Source organism: Pestalotiopsis fici, assembly GCF_000516985.1.
Source record: "Pestalotiopsis fici W106-1 unplaced genomic scaffold PFICI_Scf_5, whole genome shotgun sequence".
Lineage (NCBI taxonomy): Eukaryota > Fungi > Ascomycota > Sordariomycetes > Amphisphaeriales > Sporocadaceae > Pestalotiopsis > Pestalotiopsis fici.
This window is the reverse complement of record NW_006917095.1, coordinates 627,882-645,676: the sequence shown is the minus strand read 5'-3', so window position 1 is coordinate 645,676 and position 17,795 is coordinate 627,882. Positions and strand designations below refer to the sequence as shown.

The window sequence follows — 17,795 nt, the reverse complement described above, 5'->3', positions numbered from 1 at the left end:
ATTCATCCTGCCGTTACATTGCTAGAAACATACAATGTAGATACGCCTTTTCATGCATGCATGCAATACATTCCTCCTAAATCCATCATCAATGATAGGACCGCCGCCAATAAAGTGATCTGATCATAACCTGAACGCCTCGCAATGCTTGTGAAATGCAGCCCCCGAAAGGTTGAAACAAAATAAAATCAAAAATACAATAAAAGCTTTCCATCATGGTTGGCGTTTTTACAACAGAACCAGTGATGCGCCCAGTCCAATGAGGAGTGATAGTACTGCCGAGGATTTGGCCAAGACCTGGCTGGCAGCACTCGAGTCGTCGAGACCGAGAGCACTGGTGGTGCTCGAAGAGATTCCGGCAGTGGCCGTGGCCGCATTGGCAACAGCGACAGCATCCGGTACTGCGCTGGTGCCAGTGCCAATCTCCTTGACATTGGTCGCCGTGGCGTTAAAGTTGGTTTGCGCGAGCGAGATCTCGTTATTGTCAATGTCGTAGACTACATAGGCTGAACGCAGAAACGTGTCGCCCAAAACATTCGTGCTGGATCCAGCCGGCGCAATGCCAAAAAGGCAGGCCGTGACTCCATTGGTAAATGTCGGTCGCTTGCCGCTAGTTGTGACAAGATCCAGGACAAGCTCGTTCATGTCCACCTTGATCGTAGGCGAGGTAAAGGTGAAGTCCAAGGTTCTCGTATCCTCGGCGAGGGAGCAGGGAACGTAAGCAGCACCCTCATTCGAATCGTACTGAGCCCCAGTTTCGGTGTAGATTTGCTCGACCCACGTGTCGGGAAGGTAGGTCAGCGACGAGCCCGAGTCCAGCAGAACCGCCAATGCCTGGTCCTCGGCAATGGTGACATTGTCAAGTACAACACTCGTCAAGGTGATTAAGAATTCCGAGTAGACGCCACCCGAGGCCTGGATCGGTAGCGTCTCCAAGGATCCCGTGTACTGCTCTGTATCCACGCCACCAAACAAGATACTACCAGTGCTTGCGTCGAGGTCGTTTAACCACAGACTATAGGCGTTGGAGTTGATAGTGCCGTCGGAGGCCATCTTGGCGGGCAGGTTATCGTAAGCATCCTTCTTGGCCCTGCCAACCTGCACTTCGTTTACTGGATAGCCGACGCCCAAAATACCCTGCGCCGACGAGCTCGTGTACCCAATTCCAAACTGAAGGGAATCGACAGTTGTGCTTCCAATGGTTACCGTATCGGTCACGTAATCGCCACTGGCTCCGGACCCGTCCACGTAAGAAATGTTGAACCAGCTTCCAACGTACTCGTATGTCGATGAGGAGTTGGCCGAGTAAGTTCCCGCATAGGAGCAGGGTTTTGACTTTCCGAGACATAACGATGAGCTGGGAGTATTGACCCAAAGATCACTGCTACCGGTATCCAAATGTAATCGTAGTGACTGGGCGGGCGTTCCTATCGTGGCGTTGACAAAATATAAAGTTTCCTGTATATGAGTTTAGCAATGCTATACGGACCCCAATGGCAAACTTGTTGGAAACCACCCACCTCGTTTTCTAAAGATGCTTCGACCGAGCCTCTTCTTCTTAATTTGTCTCGTTTTACCGGGTCGGCCACTTTTCTCCTCTGAACATCCATGGCCACCACTCCTGAAGATGCCGTGTTGCTGCTATCCCGTATGGCGAGAGCATCCGCCGATGTCGATAATAGGCCAGCCACTAGGGCGGCAACTGAGGCGGACTTCATATTTGATCGAACCTTGTTTTTAAATGTTCCTGCTCTTTTTTCTTTTCTCTTTCTCTCTTTTTCCAGCTCCTAGTGATCCTCCAAGCCCTTGTCGAGTATCCAAAGTTAAGAAAAAAAAAGTGAACGCTATAACACCAACATTGAAGCATGTAGATAAGGGCCAGGTTATTATTGTAAACTGCAGACCCTTTCGGTTTTATGAAAGTGTAGCGATGAGCCCACTCGAGGCACTAGGAGACGTAAGGTGGAAACTCGTGCGCGTCCCCCCTGGGGCTTAGTTTGAAAATAACTGCAGCTAGAAGTCTAAAAGCAGAGCGAAGGGAACCGAAAGGGCCGGGGGGGTCTGGTTAAGCGGCGAAACAAGAGTATAAAAAAGGATCAAGTGGTTTATCCCTTAGCATGGGCGCCCGAGTATTTTCAACCTAGTAGTGGCCAGCCTGCGCCGTCGTCGACGTTGTCGTCAGCCCCGGGGCGAGGGGGACAGGAGTTCCTTCACGGGGGTGTTGAGCTTTTCGCATGGATGAATGACCAAGAAGGAATCGCAAGATCGAGAAGGGGAAAAAGAAAGAAAAAAAAAAACAGCAAAGAGACCCGCCAAGCCAGCTTGGAAGTCTCAAGAGATACGATCAAGTGAGAAGATGGGACGGGCACTGCATCGGCAGCGCAGGGCCTGCCCATGCTGCTCTTCATGTTGTAGTTTGTACGTACACTGAAGTGTAGACTTGCACATCTCCATCTACGACGGGTTACAATGGCGGGACTTGAGGCTGGCTGACACCCTCCCAAGGGGCCCCCCATCGGAAGGGTGGGGACCAACCCACCAGAGTGGGAAGACTTGGCGCATCTGACGCGCGGCCAGCAACGTCGACTCCAGGATGGAAACCCCACAGACGACCAGAAACAGTCAACATGTTTGCCCATCCCGGCAGCATGGTTCGCTGATGGCTCGGCCAAGGTGGCCAAGGGGTGGCCAAGGTGCAGCAGAAAAAGGCCCCAAGCCCAGAGGCATGAGAGAAACACAGAGTCTGCCGCCGGGACCCCGAGCGGAACTCCCGGGGGGTCATTGGGATGTTACAGGGCTGTGAGACGTTTGGATGTGTCAGGGGCCCAAGTGCGCCAATGCCCTTTTACTCTCCCATACAGACGTGTGACCGGCTGTCTGCTGCCCAGGCCTCAATGCTTAAAGATAGGCATCAAACATCAGCTGGAAGGGGGATTGGATTGACCTGGACTCGACTGCAAGTGACTCGAAGTGAGTGAGTGAGTGTGTGCGTACGTATGTCGTACGTACGTGCACTGCCCTTTGCTTGTCGGGCAACGGCACTCAAGCAACGATTTAGGGATTTCTCAGAAATAGTCTACACCTTGTGGAGGAGTTTAGAGAGGAGTCAGTCGGTCGTGATGTGCCGAGTCGTAGCGTCAACTGCGGCGGAGTCTTCTTCAGCCTCTGCGATACCCACCCAAGACATTTTGGTTCGGGTTAGACGATGGCTCGTTGAGGCTGACTTGGCTGCCAACTGCTGCTACGTTGGAATTTTCTTCCTTTACGTTTCGAAGCCTAACCACCATTGATACCTTGACGCGGCGAAAAATCTAGACCCGAGTAAGGTATGTACTTAATAGGCACAGATTGCGATGGCACCATTTTCAATAAAACTGCCGGAACAAAGTCAAACCTCAGGCAGCCTGACCGGGCACTCGGAAGAGGGACTGCAGATTTCATTGGACTTTTGGATCTGCAAACAATATGAGAAAGGGACAGAGACAGATAGAGCAAAGACCAAAAGAGGCGATGCATCTGGTGTCGCAATCCCACTAGCGGCAATGTGGGCGCGGCACTTTCTCTCCGTTCCGCAAATAGATCTCAGCGATTGGTTGGGGCTTGGAGCCTCATCTGGCCCCCCGAAAAATGCTTGACACTCAACTAATAACCCTGATATTATGGTTAGACCTGGACCTTGTCCATGGTTGGTCAAATCAATGTTCTTTGTCGTCGTAATTCCATGTCCATGTCCTGGTCGTCTGTCCAGCTGCTAGTTAGTTAGCTGCTGGGGAGGAGGCCGAGTTTTCCCTTTGCCCTGCATCCTTATTTCTAAATTATCGATCAAGGTGCTTGCAGTTCTTGTATGAATGCTAGTCAAAATGGCAACCCAGTGAAACATCAACCGCGCTCTCGGTGAAACACACGCGCAATCGCATCAATTAAACCCTCCCGCCATCCTTAGTCACCATGTTAGTCACCATGCACCATATTGGTCACCATTCGCAATCTCGTCAAAAAAGAATTACAATCGTCCTTGATCACCATGGATCAGAGCAAGATGAAAATTATTCCTAAATGAATAACCATGCACGAGGCATTATGTAAACCTGTCTATGCTACCCAACGTACCATTAGCCGTGAATGTAGCTTTTTACAATACTACCACGTTCACGCGCCGTGTACCTAGGTATTTCCAAAGTACATCCAAGTCATTCTGCTTTTGACCCAGCCTCTGCTGCTTGGAAACCAGAACACATTCAATATGATCTTGATTACAGTGCATCACATAACCACTTGGAAAGAATCTGTGCTCGCATATCTCCGCTCCGAGACCGATCGCATCGGAGAATGGAACACTGCCAGCCCAGATAATACCCTCTGGGCAAATAATATATGCACGACTATCCGTAGAGTGGTGAGTTAATTTGTAGGTACACAAGCGAGATCTTCGGCCCAGCGACCGGGCCACGTTGTAAGGGCAGTCCAATCACCCCTCAGACACACCCAAGTCTGCCAAGCTTGAACCACTCCAATAACCTAGGTTTAGATATTGATTGTGGTACAGGTTGAATGTTAACCTAAAAAATCGTTCGTACCATTGTGATATGTGTATACAAACTTGAATCTGGTGTCTGACTGCATATATTCATTGACTCGGAATTAATCAACCACGCCAATTTTCTCTTTCCAGGAATGCCACATCACCGACACATGACGACACCTCCACGCTGCCTCGTCTTGGCCTTTCTCCTCCAGATTTCAATATAACTCCAACTCCTTGGCCCGCGGGTCGGTAGGCGGTTCGCCTGGACAGCCAATCAGCGATCCTTGCTCGTTGGAAACGGAAAACGGCCGTGTAAATTTCCTATTCTACGCATCCATCCCGCCCACCGACTGCCGGAAACCATATCCCCAATGGGAGACCGACTTGCGGTCGGGCATAGTCGGGGTGAGCAAGTTTTTCCCCGTGTTGGCAGCTGGCCGAGTTGAACCGATTAGTCAATGATTACTCCCAAAAGCAGTTCCCCAACCCACCTGCGCAAACAGGAATCAGAATCGATCCCATGCGCATATCGCTTAGAATATATGCTCACAATCTCGTCGTCATTGTTTTCGCATCCAAACATGGCCCGTCCACTCGCATTCGCCTAGCGGCTTGTAAGTAAGAGTAGAAGGCGAATGCCATCTCATCACAGAATCTTTCTCAATAGTAGTGCCTGAATGAATTTGCTTTATTAAAGGATCTCCCCGAGTCATCTACGAGGCGCCGGCGGACATATCCTCAGTACTCTAGGTCGTGGCCATTCCGAGTGAATTATGCACCTTCTGAATTGTAGTATGTATGTAACGTCATGCAATATTGACGCTTGCTGCCACCTGAATTATTAAATGCCAACTCGTAAACTGTTTTCTGACAATGATCGGGTATCTATGACTCGTCAATCTTGTCAACTTCAGCTTTTGCTTCCTCCCAAGTCTCCTTGCACTTGCGTGCCCATTCGATTTGGCTTTTTGCGTATGCAAGCTTGAGGTCGTCAGCACAGTCCAGGAGGCAGCATAGTTCATCGTTTCACTCACCATGTATCGCTTCAAATCATCCTCCTTTTCGCCTTGGAATCTTTTCAGGTCCTTGAGAATACTGGAGCTTGCGTCCTTGACGTCTTGAGCCGACACGACTTGGGCCTGCTCGAGCTGCTCAATGCTTTCCTTGGTCTTGCCGATTGTGTCACGTCGTGTTCTCTCTGGATCCACATCTGCTACCCCTTGAATAGCATGTCGAATGGGACCAAAAATCTTGTTCGTGATTGAGTTGCTGCTCGGAGCCTTCTTGTGGGCAGGAGCATGGCTGGTGTGTTCTGGTGCTCCAACTCTGGCCGAGGGCGCTGACGAAAAGTCGCCATGGGTAGGAGGAAAGTCAGAGTCGATGGATGCTGTATCCTCTCCACTGCCCTCTCTATGGTGCTGCGTCGAGGTCTCCCGCATGCTCGACGATCTCCGAGGAGCCTGCACTTGTCGGTTGCCACTGATTTGTTGCGAGCTGCTCAGATATTGCTCAATTCTCTGGGCCTCAGCTTCACTACGCTCCAGTTGGTCGAGAAGAGCGCGCTTTTTCTGAAGATCATCGTTCGTCATCTCCTGCTGTACCCGCTTCAGCAAACGATACTGAAGTACACTGCGCACAACGCTTGCAAATTGCGCATTCTCTCGCATGGGCTCGGCGAAACTTGCGCCGAGAGATCCTGCCAACTCCTCCGTTGCGATATACGATGTATCGGTAGCCTGCCCAATGCGTTCGATAGCCGCACCAAGTGTCTGAGAGGGTTCCGATAGAGCAAAAGCATTGTACTTGGCGCCCAGGTCCGAAAGATCAGTCGCTAGCGAAGTAAGATGGTTGAGGGTGCGGCGATTGACCTTTTCCATAGGTCCAGCCAAAAGTTTCTCCAGCTCTTTGATCGATGTCTCAAAACTGATAAAGTACGGATCCAGTTCCTGCTCGTTCAAGTCATGACTGTCGGGAGGGAAGCGTCGAACAACTTGGGATCCGGTGACACTCGCTGAGCCGTCGGAACCTGATGACGAGCCGGTTCTCAGCTTGGCAGATGCAGCAGGGACAGGAAGATAGGAATGCGCTGCCGAAGGGTTGGCCGTGTCCAAGGGCGGAGCCTTCAGAACCTGCTTGGGAATGGAAGCGACTGGGTGGGTATGGAGAACCTCGCTCCAACTTGCGTTGGGGTCAAGGAACCGCCACCAAACACCATCGTTTCTGACTTGCTCCATGCGCCGGCACCGATTCAAAAAGACTGCCAACATGCGCTTCCGTAGATCAATAATTTGCTGGTCTTGCTTCGCATTCGTAGGATTTGCGGCATAATCAGCCATGGTATGCTTCTCTGGAATCGGAGGAATGATGAGAGTAGGGTGAAGTCTTGTGAGGGCATCTCGTAGCGAGGCGAACTCAGAATACCGTCTGCGCACCTCGAGATCCTAGTAATGGTTAGACAGGGTCAGCGGCCAATGAGTGCATGGCGGTTATGCGAGACTCACTCCGGTTCGGATAGTATAGACAATATATTTGCCGCCACTCTCCAAGCTCTTTCCAGCGTCTGTGATCAGAATGGGCAGATCTGGATTCTCGTAGAGGATCTGCTCGATGCGACTGTCATAGCCACCAGGCTTCCTCCTAGGAACCTGGCTTCTTGCTTGCGCGGCATACTCCTCATCGCTGTCGACATCGCTGGATTCCTGCCCAAACGGTTGCTGCGGTGGTGGTGCTTCCTCACTGGTGGTAGAGGGAGTGTGCGGTGCTTCGTATCGAGGGTCTAGAAATTCCCACTCGGGATCAGCTTCATCCGGCGAGTCATCCAACGCTATTGATTGCCACATTATGTATCCTCAACGAAAAAAAGCAAAAACACAATACGATGAAGAGATTGCGCGCATGGGAGCCATGGGGAGGGACTTACACTCTCGTGAGATGGGCGATGTGGGATTGGCTGAGGAAGAAGTGATAGAATCCCGACGGTCAAAACTGGTGCCGTAGGGATTGTTGTCTTCCTCGTCGTTCCACATTTTGCCGGCAAATATGCTTCAAACAGAGCCAGTCACGCGCCGATTGCTAACAATGACTGCTGGCGACAACAGCCCAGGGTGAATCAAGTCACGACCGTGTCCAAGTATCGCAGAGGGCTTGCGGCCAAAGCAAGGCGACGGCGAAGCCGGATGAAGGCGGGGGAGGGGAAGAGGTCGGGACGGCGGTTGCACAGGTACCGGCAATCGACTGGAGTAGAAGAGACGAGGTTGTGATCATTGACGTAGCATCCTCGTTTTGTAGGCACTCAGATTGTCGGCGATGACCTAGAAAATAGCTCTCGGTGTTGTCCCCGTTATCTTTTGTCGCAAATGCCTGAGGTCTGGTTGGGGAGCTCACAGTTGGGTGCCTTGAGGTTGGAGCTTAGCCCAAGCCCCAGCCAGCGATGACGACGGTACCCGGGGATGCACGGACCCACTTCCATTACCTAAGCCTCCTACATGCCCCGCCGTGCATAACTCCACTCTGCCCAAAGTTATGTTAACCCCGAATATTCGTGTTTATTGACAACACTTGGGGTCTCGTGTGTCATTGATGGGAAGATTTTGCAAACACGGAAACACATTCATATTTCTGTATCGCATTCATCTCTATTCTTTCACAGTAAATCATTCTTTGCTGTGAGCTCCAGTGAATGGTCTGACAAGGTTACAAATGGCTGTTGGATACGCAAGGCATGCTGGTCATTGGCTATTATTCCTCACAAATTCAAGCATCTGGAAGGCATCCAGTGCGGCTTCGCTGAAAATTGATCAGTGCAGTAGAGAAAAGTTTTGAAAACGAGATTCTGCAAGTGGAACAATCTTGGAATATAACCAATGGCGATGCCTGGTAAGGTGCGAAAGGCGTGAGACAGAAATAACAACCAAAGATACGAAAGAGAAGGCAGGCTGATCTCGTAGTATCTTTTGGGAACAGCTACTTCATCAACGTGCAGTCGATCTGGTGGTATTATCACTTTAAGCGTTGCCTTCTTGTCCGTGCTTTGAAAGTATGTCATCCCGCAAACCATTGGAAGTATTCATCACCATGGACTTTCCATCTCTGAAAGCCATCTATACATCCGCGATTACTGCTTGATCTAGACCTCTACATGCTCTGTTCCTGGTTTCTCAATCTCCCCCATCTGCAAAGCGCCGAGCCCGGCGGATCTGGACTCCTCGTATCTCTTCCTTGCTGGGATGGCAAAGGTGGGCGCGCCTACACCAAAGATGAGGTCCATATCCTCGAGTGGTACACCCTTGGTCTCGGGAACAAAGAAAAAGGCAAAGAAAAAGGCCACGACCGTACATGAACCGAAAAAGATAAAGGTTCCGTAAGTAATCCGTGCCACCATATAAGGCAGACTGTACACCACGATGAATTGAGCCAACCATTGCATGCACACCGCACACATCATGCCCAAAGTACGGACACGGTTGGGAAGGACCTCGGAAGCAAAGATCCAAGGGATGCCATTCCAGGAGAATCCATAGAATATGGCGTAAATATAAATCATGGCAAGCGCGGCCTGACTTCCCGAGTCAGCAGGGGCGGTTCCACTGAATGAGCCCGAGAGCTTCGAATAGCCGGCCAGATAGTACATGGCGACCATGGCGCCTATGGCACCTACTAGCAGGGGAAGACGTCGTCCGAAGCGGTCCACGATAAAAACCATGAAGATGACTGTTGTGAACATTTTGACGAGGCCATATACACCGGTTGCGAGTAGATTGACACTTGTTCCTGAGAAGCCAATAGACTTGAGGATCGTGGGCGAATACTGTGTTCAAAATGAGTCAGTAATCCTAGAACATTTATGCGAACGAGATCAAGTAGAATCTCTTTTGCAACAAATCATACTCAAGACGACTTACATAGTTGATTGCATTGATACCAGTCAAGTTCTGAAGCAACATGAGAAGGACACTCACGGCAGCTCTGCCACGTACGCCGGGTGCAACAAGCTCGCGAAAGATCTGAGTCGTCGAACGGCGGCCGCCAGATGCCTCGAGTTCGTGGTTTACGGAAGCTTGGATCTCGTTGAGCTCTTGTTGGATGTATGGATGATTCTCAGGCAAATTTCGAACCCAGCACAAGGCCTTTTTGGCCTTCTCAATCCGGTTTGCTGATACCAACCACCTGGGCGACTCAATGATGAAGGGCATGGAAATGAGGAGCAGTCCGGCAGGGATGAACTGGACGGCCACGGGGATGTGCCTTCTGACGAGATGTTTCGGTTGACACCATAGTTGACCCAGAAGCCAAAGACCAAGGCAATCTGCAGCATAATCTCGAAAATGCCGACCAGTCGACCTCGAATAAGCGCGGGCGAGCACTCGGCAATGTAAATCGGTAGGAGGGTGCTGCTGGCACCAATGGCCAAACCTGTGAGGACACGACCGGCATAGAGCAGACCAATCATGCCAATCATCTGGAGGATGACTCCAATGATGAAGACAACGCCCGAGGCCATGATGATGGGCTTCCTGCCGAAGCGCTCGGCGGTGAAGAATCCAATGATGCAGCCAAAGAATGCCCCAGCTTGAAACGTAGACACGATGTGTGATGAGAGCGCAGTGAGCTCAGCCGATGAGACCGTATCGAGACCAAATGCGTGTTTGAAGGAAGAGAGACTCAATGTTCCGCCGATAAAGGCCGAATCATAACCATACATTGCTGATGCCTGAGTGTGATCTATGTTAGTTCCAGCCACATTGATACATTATGAGACATAGGCTCAATGCTGTGGGCAACGCTCACCCATGCCGCCGAAATGGCAAGCAGATAAGGGCGATATCCATAAACCTCTGAAGGGATATCTGAGGTGTCGCCACCCTGATGGAGGCTGGCAAGCGGGTTCTTCATCTTGATGGGTAAGCACAATCTAGCTCTCACAATACTGGCTGCTTGAAGTATCAAAACTTCAGAGTATAGCTTTACGCTGGTAATCAAGAATTTGGATTGACAAACAACCAAGTAAGAACAGATGTCTGGACCAAAGAAAGACACAGTCCAAAAGTGGCCATATGTTCAACTTGCGTAGGCATCGTAGATATAATCATCATTTCATGAGAAGCAATCCAAATGGACGTGGCCATGCACTACAACACTGTGCTTCATATGTCCCCCTTGGCACCATAACCAGCGGAATATTCGCTACGGTAGGGCTGGTTTTCGGATCGTGATTTGATTTGCTTGGATAAAGACTTTACCTTTTAGTTTGCAGCTTTGAACCCGCCGCCCAGGTAGTTTACCCTAGTTTACCCCATGGGGATCTTAGAGGGCTGATCGCTGCCCACTAAACCCCAGTATAATGGCATCGTGGGGGGGGTAATGGTGGGGAATGACATTATTACAGGTAGTATGGGACTATTTACTGCGCGCAGTATTAGGTTGGATAAAGAGAAAGCCGATCTTCGGGCAACAGCCCCGAAGTTGTATAGAAAAAGGTGTCTGTCAACGTGAGAACAGAAAACAACAAGGACGGTACACACCAGCCAAACGAAACAACCAAGCAAACATGAGCGTCAACGAAGTGCGATCGGCGCTGCTGCCAGCTCAGAGCCATAGTCAGAGACTAATTGGAAAAGTTGTATTGATCACTGGCGCAGGTGGCTCCATTGGTCTGGCCACGGCGTCTCGACTCTTACAAGAGGGTGCCAGCCTGAGCCTGGTGGACATCAGCTCCGAAGCTCTGGAATCGGCCAAATCCAAGCTTCAGCCCTTGGTTGCACCTGATGATCTGCTGGACTCGAGAATTTTGACAATCTGTGCCGATATCACGAAGGAGAAGGAGGTTGAGGATTTCACAAAATTGACGGTGGACAAATTTGGCCGTTTCGATTGTGCATTTTTAAATGCAGGGATCAGTTACTCGTCCACGAGTATCTTTGATACCACCGTGGAGAGCTATGACAAAATCATGGAGGTGAACGTCAAGTCAGGTTTGGCATCCTGCCCCCAATGAGTGGATCACTGTTCCCATATCATACTGACTTCTTGTTATACAGCGTTTCTTGGCATCAAACACAGCGGTAAAGCCATGAGAGATCTTGGAAATGGAGGAAGTATTATTCTGACTTCCTCCATTGCCGGGCTAAGAGGAACGCCAGGTCTCATCCTCTATTCAGGGTCCAAGTTTGCCCTACGCGGGTTAGCACTGACAGCTGCGTCTGAATTGGGCCAGCACGGTATTCGGGTCAATACGATACATCCTAGTGGAGTAGATACCCCCATGTTCCGAGCGACTTGGAGTGAGGAGAAGTTGGAGGAACTCCGCCGGAATATGCCGTTGGGCAGATTTGCAGAGGTGGATGATATCTCCGGGGTTGTTGCCTTCCTGGCGAGTAATGACTCCAAATTCATGACAGGCGGTTTCTTGAAAATTGATGGTGGCTGCGTTAGTTTCTAAAGCTAGACGAGTAACTCTATGCAGAATGAGTCAGTAATTGATTAACCTGTAATGCATCAACTGCTATTCGCTCGGTCGTAAATACATTTGACCCCAGGAGGATCTAGTGTGTCTACCCCAAATCATACCCAGCACAGTATGGGAAATATCCACTTGTCTCTCTGGTTGCAAGGGCTGACGACGCCCATCTGTACCCCACTTCCTCCTCTTATACCAGGTTCCATCATATAGGGGAACGAGGACACGAGGAATTAAATGTATAGGCAGAGACTTTAGCCGATCCATCTCCATTAACCGTGGCAATAGCACGGTAATTAGCAGCGTAACTATCAAAATCTTATGTATCAATGAACTGCTTGGTGTGAGACTGGGTCCTGGTTCACAATTGCAAAAAAAAACATACAGAGCTTCGTAGTCCATTCAACTTCATCATGGGCCCGAAACTCGCCAACAAGTGGGCTGTTGCCTCAGTGTCCCTTGGTAAACATTCATCACATTCTCTAGAACGAAAACTACAGGCCGCCAAAGACAACCACTTCTCGGGAATCGAGCTTGTTTTTAATGACCTGGCAGCCCATGCCTCAAGCCATGACCATCCCCTGCTGGAATCTGCGAAACAAATCAAAGAGCTCAGTCAAAGGCTGTCGCTCGAGATACTTACCCTGAACCCATTCAAGAATTTTGAAGGGAATCGTGATACATCGCTCCGGGAACGACTCACGAAAGCGGAAGAATGGTTCGAAGTGGCCGTAGCGGTCGGCACTAGCATCGTACAGATGCCGTCCCAATTCCTTGATGGAACCACTGGAGATGAGGCCGTGATTGTGCCCGAACTCCAGGTGCTTGCCGACGCGGCTGCGGCGCACGGGTTGAAGATTGCCTATGAAGCCGTTGCCTTTGCCCAGCACAACGCACTCTGGCAAGACAGCCTCCGCATCGTCCAAGCTGTCGACCGAGCCAACTTTGGTCTCTGTCTCGACTCATTCCATATTCACGCCCGCATCTGGGGCGATCCTTCTGATCCTAGCGGCGTACTCCCGAATGCCACGGAGAATGTGGCAAAATCACTGGAGGAATTTCTGCAAAAGTGCCCGAAAGAGAAGATTTTATACATACAGTTATCCGACGCTTCGAGGCTCGACCCGCCTATAACGAACGACTCTCCTCTACTCGAGGGCCTTGAAGTACGAGACCCTCGGCTGGCGTGGTCAAGAACTCTCAGACCCTTTCCCCTCGAATCGCCTGGGTACTTTCCAGTAGTGGAAATTGCCAAGACCTGGTTATTGGACTATGGATGGGAAGGATGGGTTTCTTTGGAAGGATTCCTCAGCGAAACAGAGAAACTATCAAATGGCCCAGAAGTTATGGCCCAGCGTGCTGGAGAGTCCATAGCGAAATTAAACGCACAACTTTCCATCATGCATTCGAGCTACGCATAGTTTCTCTTTTTCTTCCAAGCACAATCACTATTATCGAGACAATTGATTTTGTATAGTAGATAGAAAATTATAGAGTGGTCTCATAATAGGAGTGATTCTAACCATGTCCTTCCACTAAATTTCTATCAGCGCTACTCTGTACCTAGAGCCAGGATCAATATTGGTCCTTCCAACAAGACGGAAGCAATTCATGCCTTTCTTTGATAGCTTTCCATGAAAGATTCACAGCAATTGTGTGACAATGGTCCCGGGACAAAGAGGAAGCATTGTGTCAAAGTGACAAGGCTCTTGTTCGGGTGCTCAGATACATCTTAAATTGACACGGCTTCCACATGCAATGTCTCCGAAAGTTGTTTCGAGAAGACTCTTGGCTCGATTGGACGACTGTTCCCCGTCGTGACAAATGAGAATATAATTCCAGCATACGTAGATACCACAACTGCCCACACCGTCCTATCATTAGAAACTCGACCATGAAGGCCATCAGCACGCTGCGCTCCGCCTTCGCGAAGCTTTTGTTGAAGACGTGTAATTCCAGAAATGATGGCACGTCAAAGTTACAATCAGAAGGTACCGACTGGAACAGCTCGTACGCAGCGACGACCGATTATTATCAACCGACGCTTCGCACAAAGACGGCCGTACGGAACACCAAAGCGGAGCGCCGGCCGGGTCTCTACTATGTCCGCAAGAAGGGATCGACTAGAGCCTGGGTGGAAAAGGTTGACAAGAACGGCATTCGCACACAGTTGACGCGGCCCAGCGGCGCCGGAAAAGTGAAACCTGGAAAGCAGCAGAGACACAATGTGGATGATCGGTCCAGATGGGACAGTCAATCACAATGGACAGCTCAGGAGGGAGATAGAACGGTGCAGTACGTGATGAGTCAGGACCCCCGGACGTATGACTACGACACTTCTTCAATTTACTCGCAACATGATGAATAAAGTCCACATACATTCGAAACATAGTACTTCATACTGCAATAGAATAAGACACATGTGCTTCCTATTGAGCGCAACACACAGATTACTATGTAACACAGATACCCAAAAGGATGCAAAAATTCGATTGTCTAAAGAATGCTCGAGAATGCGAAATCTGTTGGTAGCCCATGACCACCATCCCGCCACAGAAAGCGTCAAGCTGGAGGACAAGTGGGTGTAGGGAGCGCACATCCAAACATCGATAAGAGTCTTCCATCGAACTATGACACTTGATTTCATTATTGGGTCGGAATGAGACCATCTGAGCTATCATACAACTGTACCCTGATGTAGAATCATCAATGAAGAGAATGTATATTGATAAGTGTTTCTGAGTTTCCTGTGCTTCATCGCACCTTCTCTAGGGCCCCGTTGTTGTAGAACTATGATGGCTATCGGATTATTGATCCAATATTGCATCTGGGGTCACAAACATTTCAGCCCAAGTATCGCCTGTGAAGTGAATGGTGTCGCCCTCCGCGTCTATGGCTTCCACTTGCTTCTGATACTCTTCGAATGATTCCGGAGTCTCTGGCGTATCTGGAACTGCCACCAGCCATTGGTACACCTTTGACGAAACTGCCATTGGGTCAGTCACCTTTGGTACACCCATCTTTGGCGCAACCATCTTTGGCGCAACAATCATTGGCGCGACCATCACTGGTTCCTGTAGATGCGTTTTATTGTATATCTGAATAATTCTCTGTAGCTTCGTTATTTCCACCATGTCCGAGAACTGTCTCTCTGAAGGTGGTTGTTGCGCGAGCTTTTGCTCCAACTGGCGTAGTCTTACAATCTGTTCCTGCTGATACTGAGCTTGTTGTCTGGGATCAAGCTTCCTCTGCTGTTGCCGTAATTGTTGTTGTGCTTTTACCTGTTGCAGTATCTGTAGTACCTGTTGTAGTGCATGTTGCCGTTTCTGTTGCCTCGCTTGTGCTTGCTGCCGTGCCTGTTTGTACGCTGCAATATTTTCCTCTAGCTCTTGTATTTCTAGAATATCCGACACTTCTCTGTCTTGCCACGATTGTAGGTCAACCTTTTGCTGCAGCTCTTGTAGTTTCAAAATACGTTCTTGTTGCCACTGTTCTTGTTGTTGTTGTTGTTGTTGTTGTTGTTCCTCGGTCATCTCTTGTTGCTGCTGCTCTTCCTCGATCAGCTCTCGCTCCTGCTGCTGCTCTTCTTCTGGCACGAAAAGTGTGTCCTGTGCAAAAGTCTGTCGCTGTATTTGCTGTAGTTGTTGCCGCCCGATATTTTCCCTCCGGCGGGTTCGCTCATCGAGCAGCTTTCGATGTCGTGCACGCAGATAACGTTGACACCTACGTTCGGTCACTTTGTCATCGTCGAAGCCAATCAAGCCATCGGACGGCCTGCGAGGCCATGAATTCGGACAGTCCAACGTGCCGACATCAAAGCCTGCATCGCATGGGGCAGTAAGTGGGATCTCTGTTGGGTGAGCGTATGCATATTGTTCGTGGACAAGTTTTATCGGGATGACATTTCTGTTCTTATCAGTCCCATTTCTCTTTCCGCAATCCGGACAAATGGCTCGGTAGGCAATCACGGCGCACATCTTGCCAATGTCGTAATTGTCGCCAGCGTTGACCGGTCTATAATATCAAGTCGACGACTTGGCGGGTCAAGGAAACAATACCTCGGGGTAATTTATGGAAAGGCAGTATGAATGAGCATAAAGTAATTCGAAATTGTCAGACTTGTTGTTATTCTTGATATTGATGTGGTGCCACGGACTCATCATTGATAGCTACGGTCTTGAAGGTGGACTGTCGTCATGGATCACTCGTTCTTTCTTTCGCCCATTTGTTGATGAAATCTTGATAATTCGCATGCGCGCCTCTCTATCTATGGAAGATTGTCCGATGCTGCTTCCATGGACTGACTCTTGCCACCTCTAGTGCCTTCTCCGACTCTCCCTCGCAAGACGATCTCGCTAGCCCGCTGTGCTGCTACTCTTTGCTTATATCTCTAATGAGCAAAGGGATTACCTCCGGCGTGATCGGTTCCTCTGGCGTGATTGACTCCTCTCTTTGTCTCTCATCTTTCTCTTACAGTCATCACATGTTTGGTACAGGATTCTGCTGTCGTCGGTGCCAGGATTGCCTTGCGAGTTGCGCGGCCACCTGTTGGGACAATCTATTGTGGTTGCATCTGTTGCGTTGCATACGACTTTCTTGCCATTCCTGTCGATATTCTCTCGATAGATGGCCTCTTGATGCCAGTAGAGACCCCATTCTCTTGGTGTTCTTCCATCATTGTGCTCATGGTAGGGGTAATCGCACATTAAGGCCCAGGTCAATATGCCACACATCTTCTGGCAACTCAAGTTTCTTCTTCGAGTATTGCCTTCAAAGTCTCGTTGGTACAAGATATTTAATCGGTGAGGTGTTGTGATGAGTAGAACGCTTGTGATAGACGGTAACGTGAAGAAGTAGAACTGGGCATTTCTTGTAATTTACATTTGCCTGCACTTTTATACTCGTTGCCATCGGGTGAGCAGAATTGAATAACGCATCAACTGGCGTGAATGCGTTACAAAACCTGAACGTCACTGAGCAATCGGTGATTCTTTTGTTCATGCGGCTATGATTAATCCATCGTAAGCGCACGGCGGAACTGCAGTGATTATAATATTCTCGCTGTATATGGTCTATTGCCATGATCTATGCATGCATTCCTACTGGTAAGAAGCTGAATCAGTTCAAATTTCACGTCATCTCCTAAAGCTTGCCAACGGTCTTATTTTTACTACAAAGTCATCAGGCGATGTATTATATCTTTGTTAGGCTGTGTTATAATTCACCAGGAGTTTGCATGGCTATATGAATGTGAGTATATAGTGACTGACTTTTCCGGCAAATAGTATTACACTTCATTTCATTACAGGTAATATAGAAGTATGGAAGTCTTAGCCATCACTCCAAGACATCTAATATCCAAAAGGCTCCAGGCATGAGTGATTTACAGGAACTGGCAGCGAATGGACGCCAATTGATACTCCTCGTACTCTGTGAATAAAGGATTATGTAAAGGTTGAATTCGGAAATGATGGTTGCAACGCTTACGATACAACACTCTGACATATCCCAAAGAGTGATTGGACGGACGATTGGCAAGTCAAATTTGAGCTTATTCGCCTTCACTCTGATTATGTCGCTGCGGGGGATGCCGTTTATGATGACTACCTATGCTCCTAGATGTGGCTTGAGTTTTCATTTGCTAGGTATCCAAGCAGCAGTTCGTCCACTGTAGAAGATAAGAGGGCAACAAGATACATGAACTCAAGCGACACAATGTTCATAATCATGCTGGGAATCAATTGACAAGCAAACGATATCGTGCATCATGTGTAACCAACTTGTTAGTCCATAACACGGAGCCGCCCAGATATT

General features: G+C 49.3%; 7 protein-coding genes across 7 annotated transcripts; 3 read left to right on the top strand and 4 right to left on the bottom strand.

The window, feature by feature from the left end:
- Positions 1 to 228: 228 nt before the first annotated feature.
- PFICI_07518 (uncharacterized protein) lies at positions 229 to 1,718 on the bottom strand (the record flags this gene model as incomplete). The annotated part of the gene is made up of 2 exons (XM_007836099.1): positions 229 to 1,458; positions 1,521 to 1,718. The coding sequence occupies 2 exons, from the start codon at positions 1,716 to 1,718 to the stop codon at positions 229 to 231; spliced, it is 1,428 nt and encodes a 475-aa protein (XP_007834290.1).
- Positions 1,719 to 5,410: 3,692 nt separating this feature from the next.
- PFICI_07517 (Sorting nexin-41) lies at positions 5,411 to 7,551 on the bottom strand (the record flags this gene model as incomplete). Its single annotated transcript, XM_007836098.1, has 4 exons — positions 5,411 to 5,506; positions 5,560 to 6,966; positions 7,027 to 7,349; positions 7,446 to 7,551. The coding sequence occupies 4 exons, from the start codon at positions 7,549 to 7,551 to the stop codon at positions 5,411 to 5,413; spliced, it is 1,932 nt and encodes a 643-aa protein (XP_007834289.1).
- A 1,100-nt stretch (positions 7,552 to 8,651) lies between these two features.
- On the bottom strand, positions 8,652 to 10,417 carry PFICI_07516 (uncharacterized protein; the record flags this gene model as incomplete). The annotated part of the gene is made up of 4 exons (XM_007836097.1): positions 8,652 to 9,332; positions 9,427 to 9,691; positions 9,778 to 10,235; positions 10,313 to 10,417. 4 exons carry the CDS (start codon positions 10,415 to 10,417, stop codon positions 8,652 to 8,654), a joined length of 1,509 nt encoding a protein of 502 aa, XP_007834288.1.
- A 655-nt stretch (positions 10,418 to 11,072) lies between these two features.
- Positions 11,073 to 11,963, top strand: PFICI_07515 (uncharacterized protein; the record flags this gene model as incomplete). Its single annotated transcript, XM_007836096.1, has 2 exons — positions 11,073 to 11,496; positions 11,563 to 11,963. The coding sequence occupies 2 exons, from the start codon at positions 11,073 to 11,075 to the stop codon at positions 11,961 to 11,963; spliced, it is 825 nt and encodes a 274-aa protein (XP_007834287.1).
- Positions 11,964 to 12,394: 431 nt separating this feature from the next.
- Positions 12,395 to 13,402, top strand: PFICI_07514 (uncharacterized protein; the record flags this gene model as incomplete). Its single annotated transcript, XM_007836095.1, has 1 exon — positions 12,395 to 13,402. One exon carries the CDS (start codon positions 12,395 to 12,397, stop codon positions 13,400 to 13,402), a length of 1,008 nt encoding a protein of 335 aa, XP_007834286.1.
- A 473-nt stretch (positions 13,403 to 13,875) lies between these two features.
- PFICI_07513 (uncharacterized protein) lies at positions 13,876 to 14,349 on the top strand (the record flags this gene model as incomplete). The annotated part of the gene is made up of 1 exon (XM_007836094.1): positions 13,876 to 14,349. One exon carries the CDS (start codon positions 13,876 to 13,878, stop codon positions 14,347 to 14,349), a length of 474 nt encoding a protein of 157 aa, XP_007834285.1.
- Positions 14,350 to 14,788: 439 nt separating this feature from the next.
- PFICI_07512 (uncharacterized protein) lies at positions 14,789 to 15,958 on the bottom strand (the record flags this gene model as incomplete). The annotated part of the gene is made up of 1 exon (XM_007836093.1): positions 14,789 to 15,958. One exon carries the CDS (start codon positions 15,956 to 15,958, stop codon positions 14,789 to 14,791), a length of 1,170 nt encoding a protein of 389 aa, XP_007834284.1.
- Between the last annotated feature and the right edge of the window lie 1,837 nt (positions 15,959 to 17,795).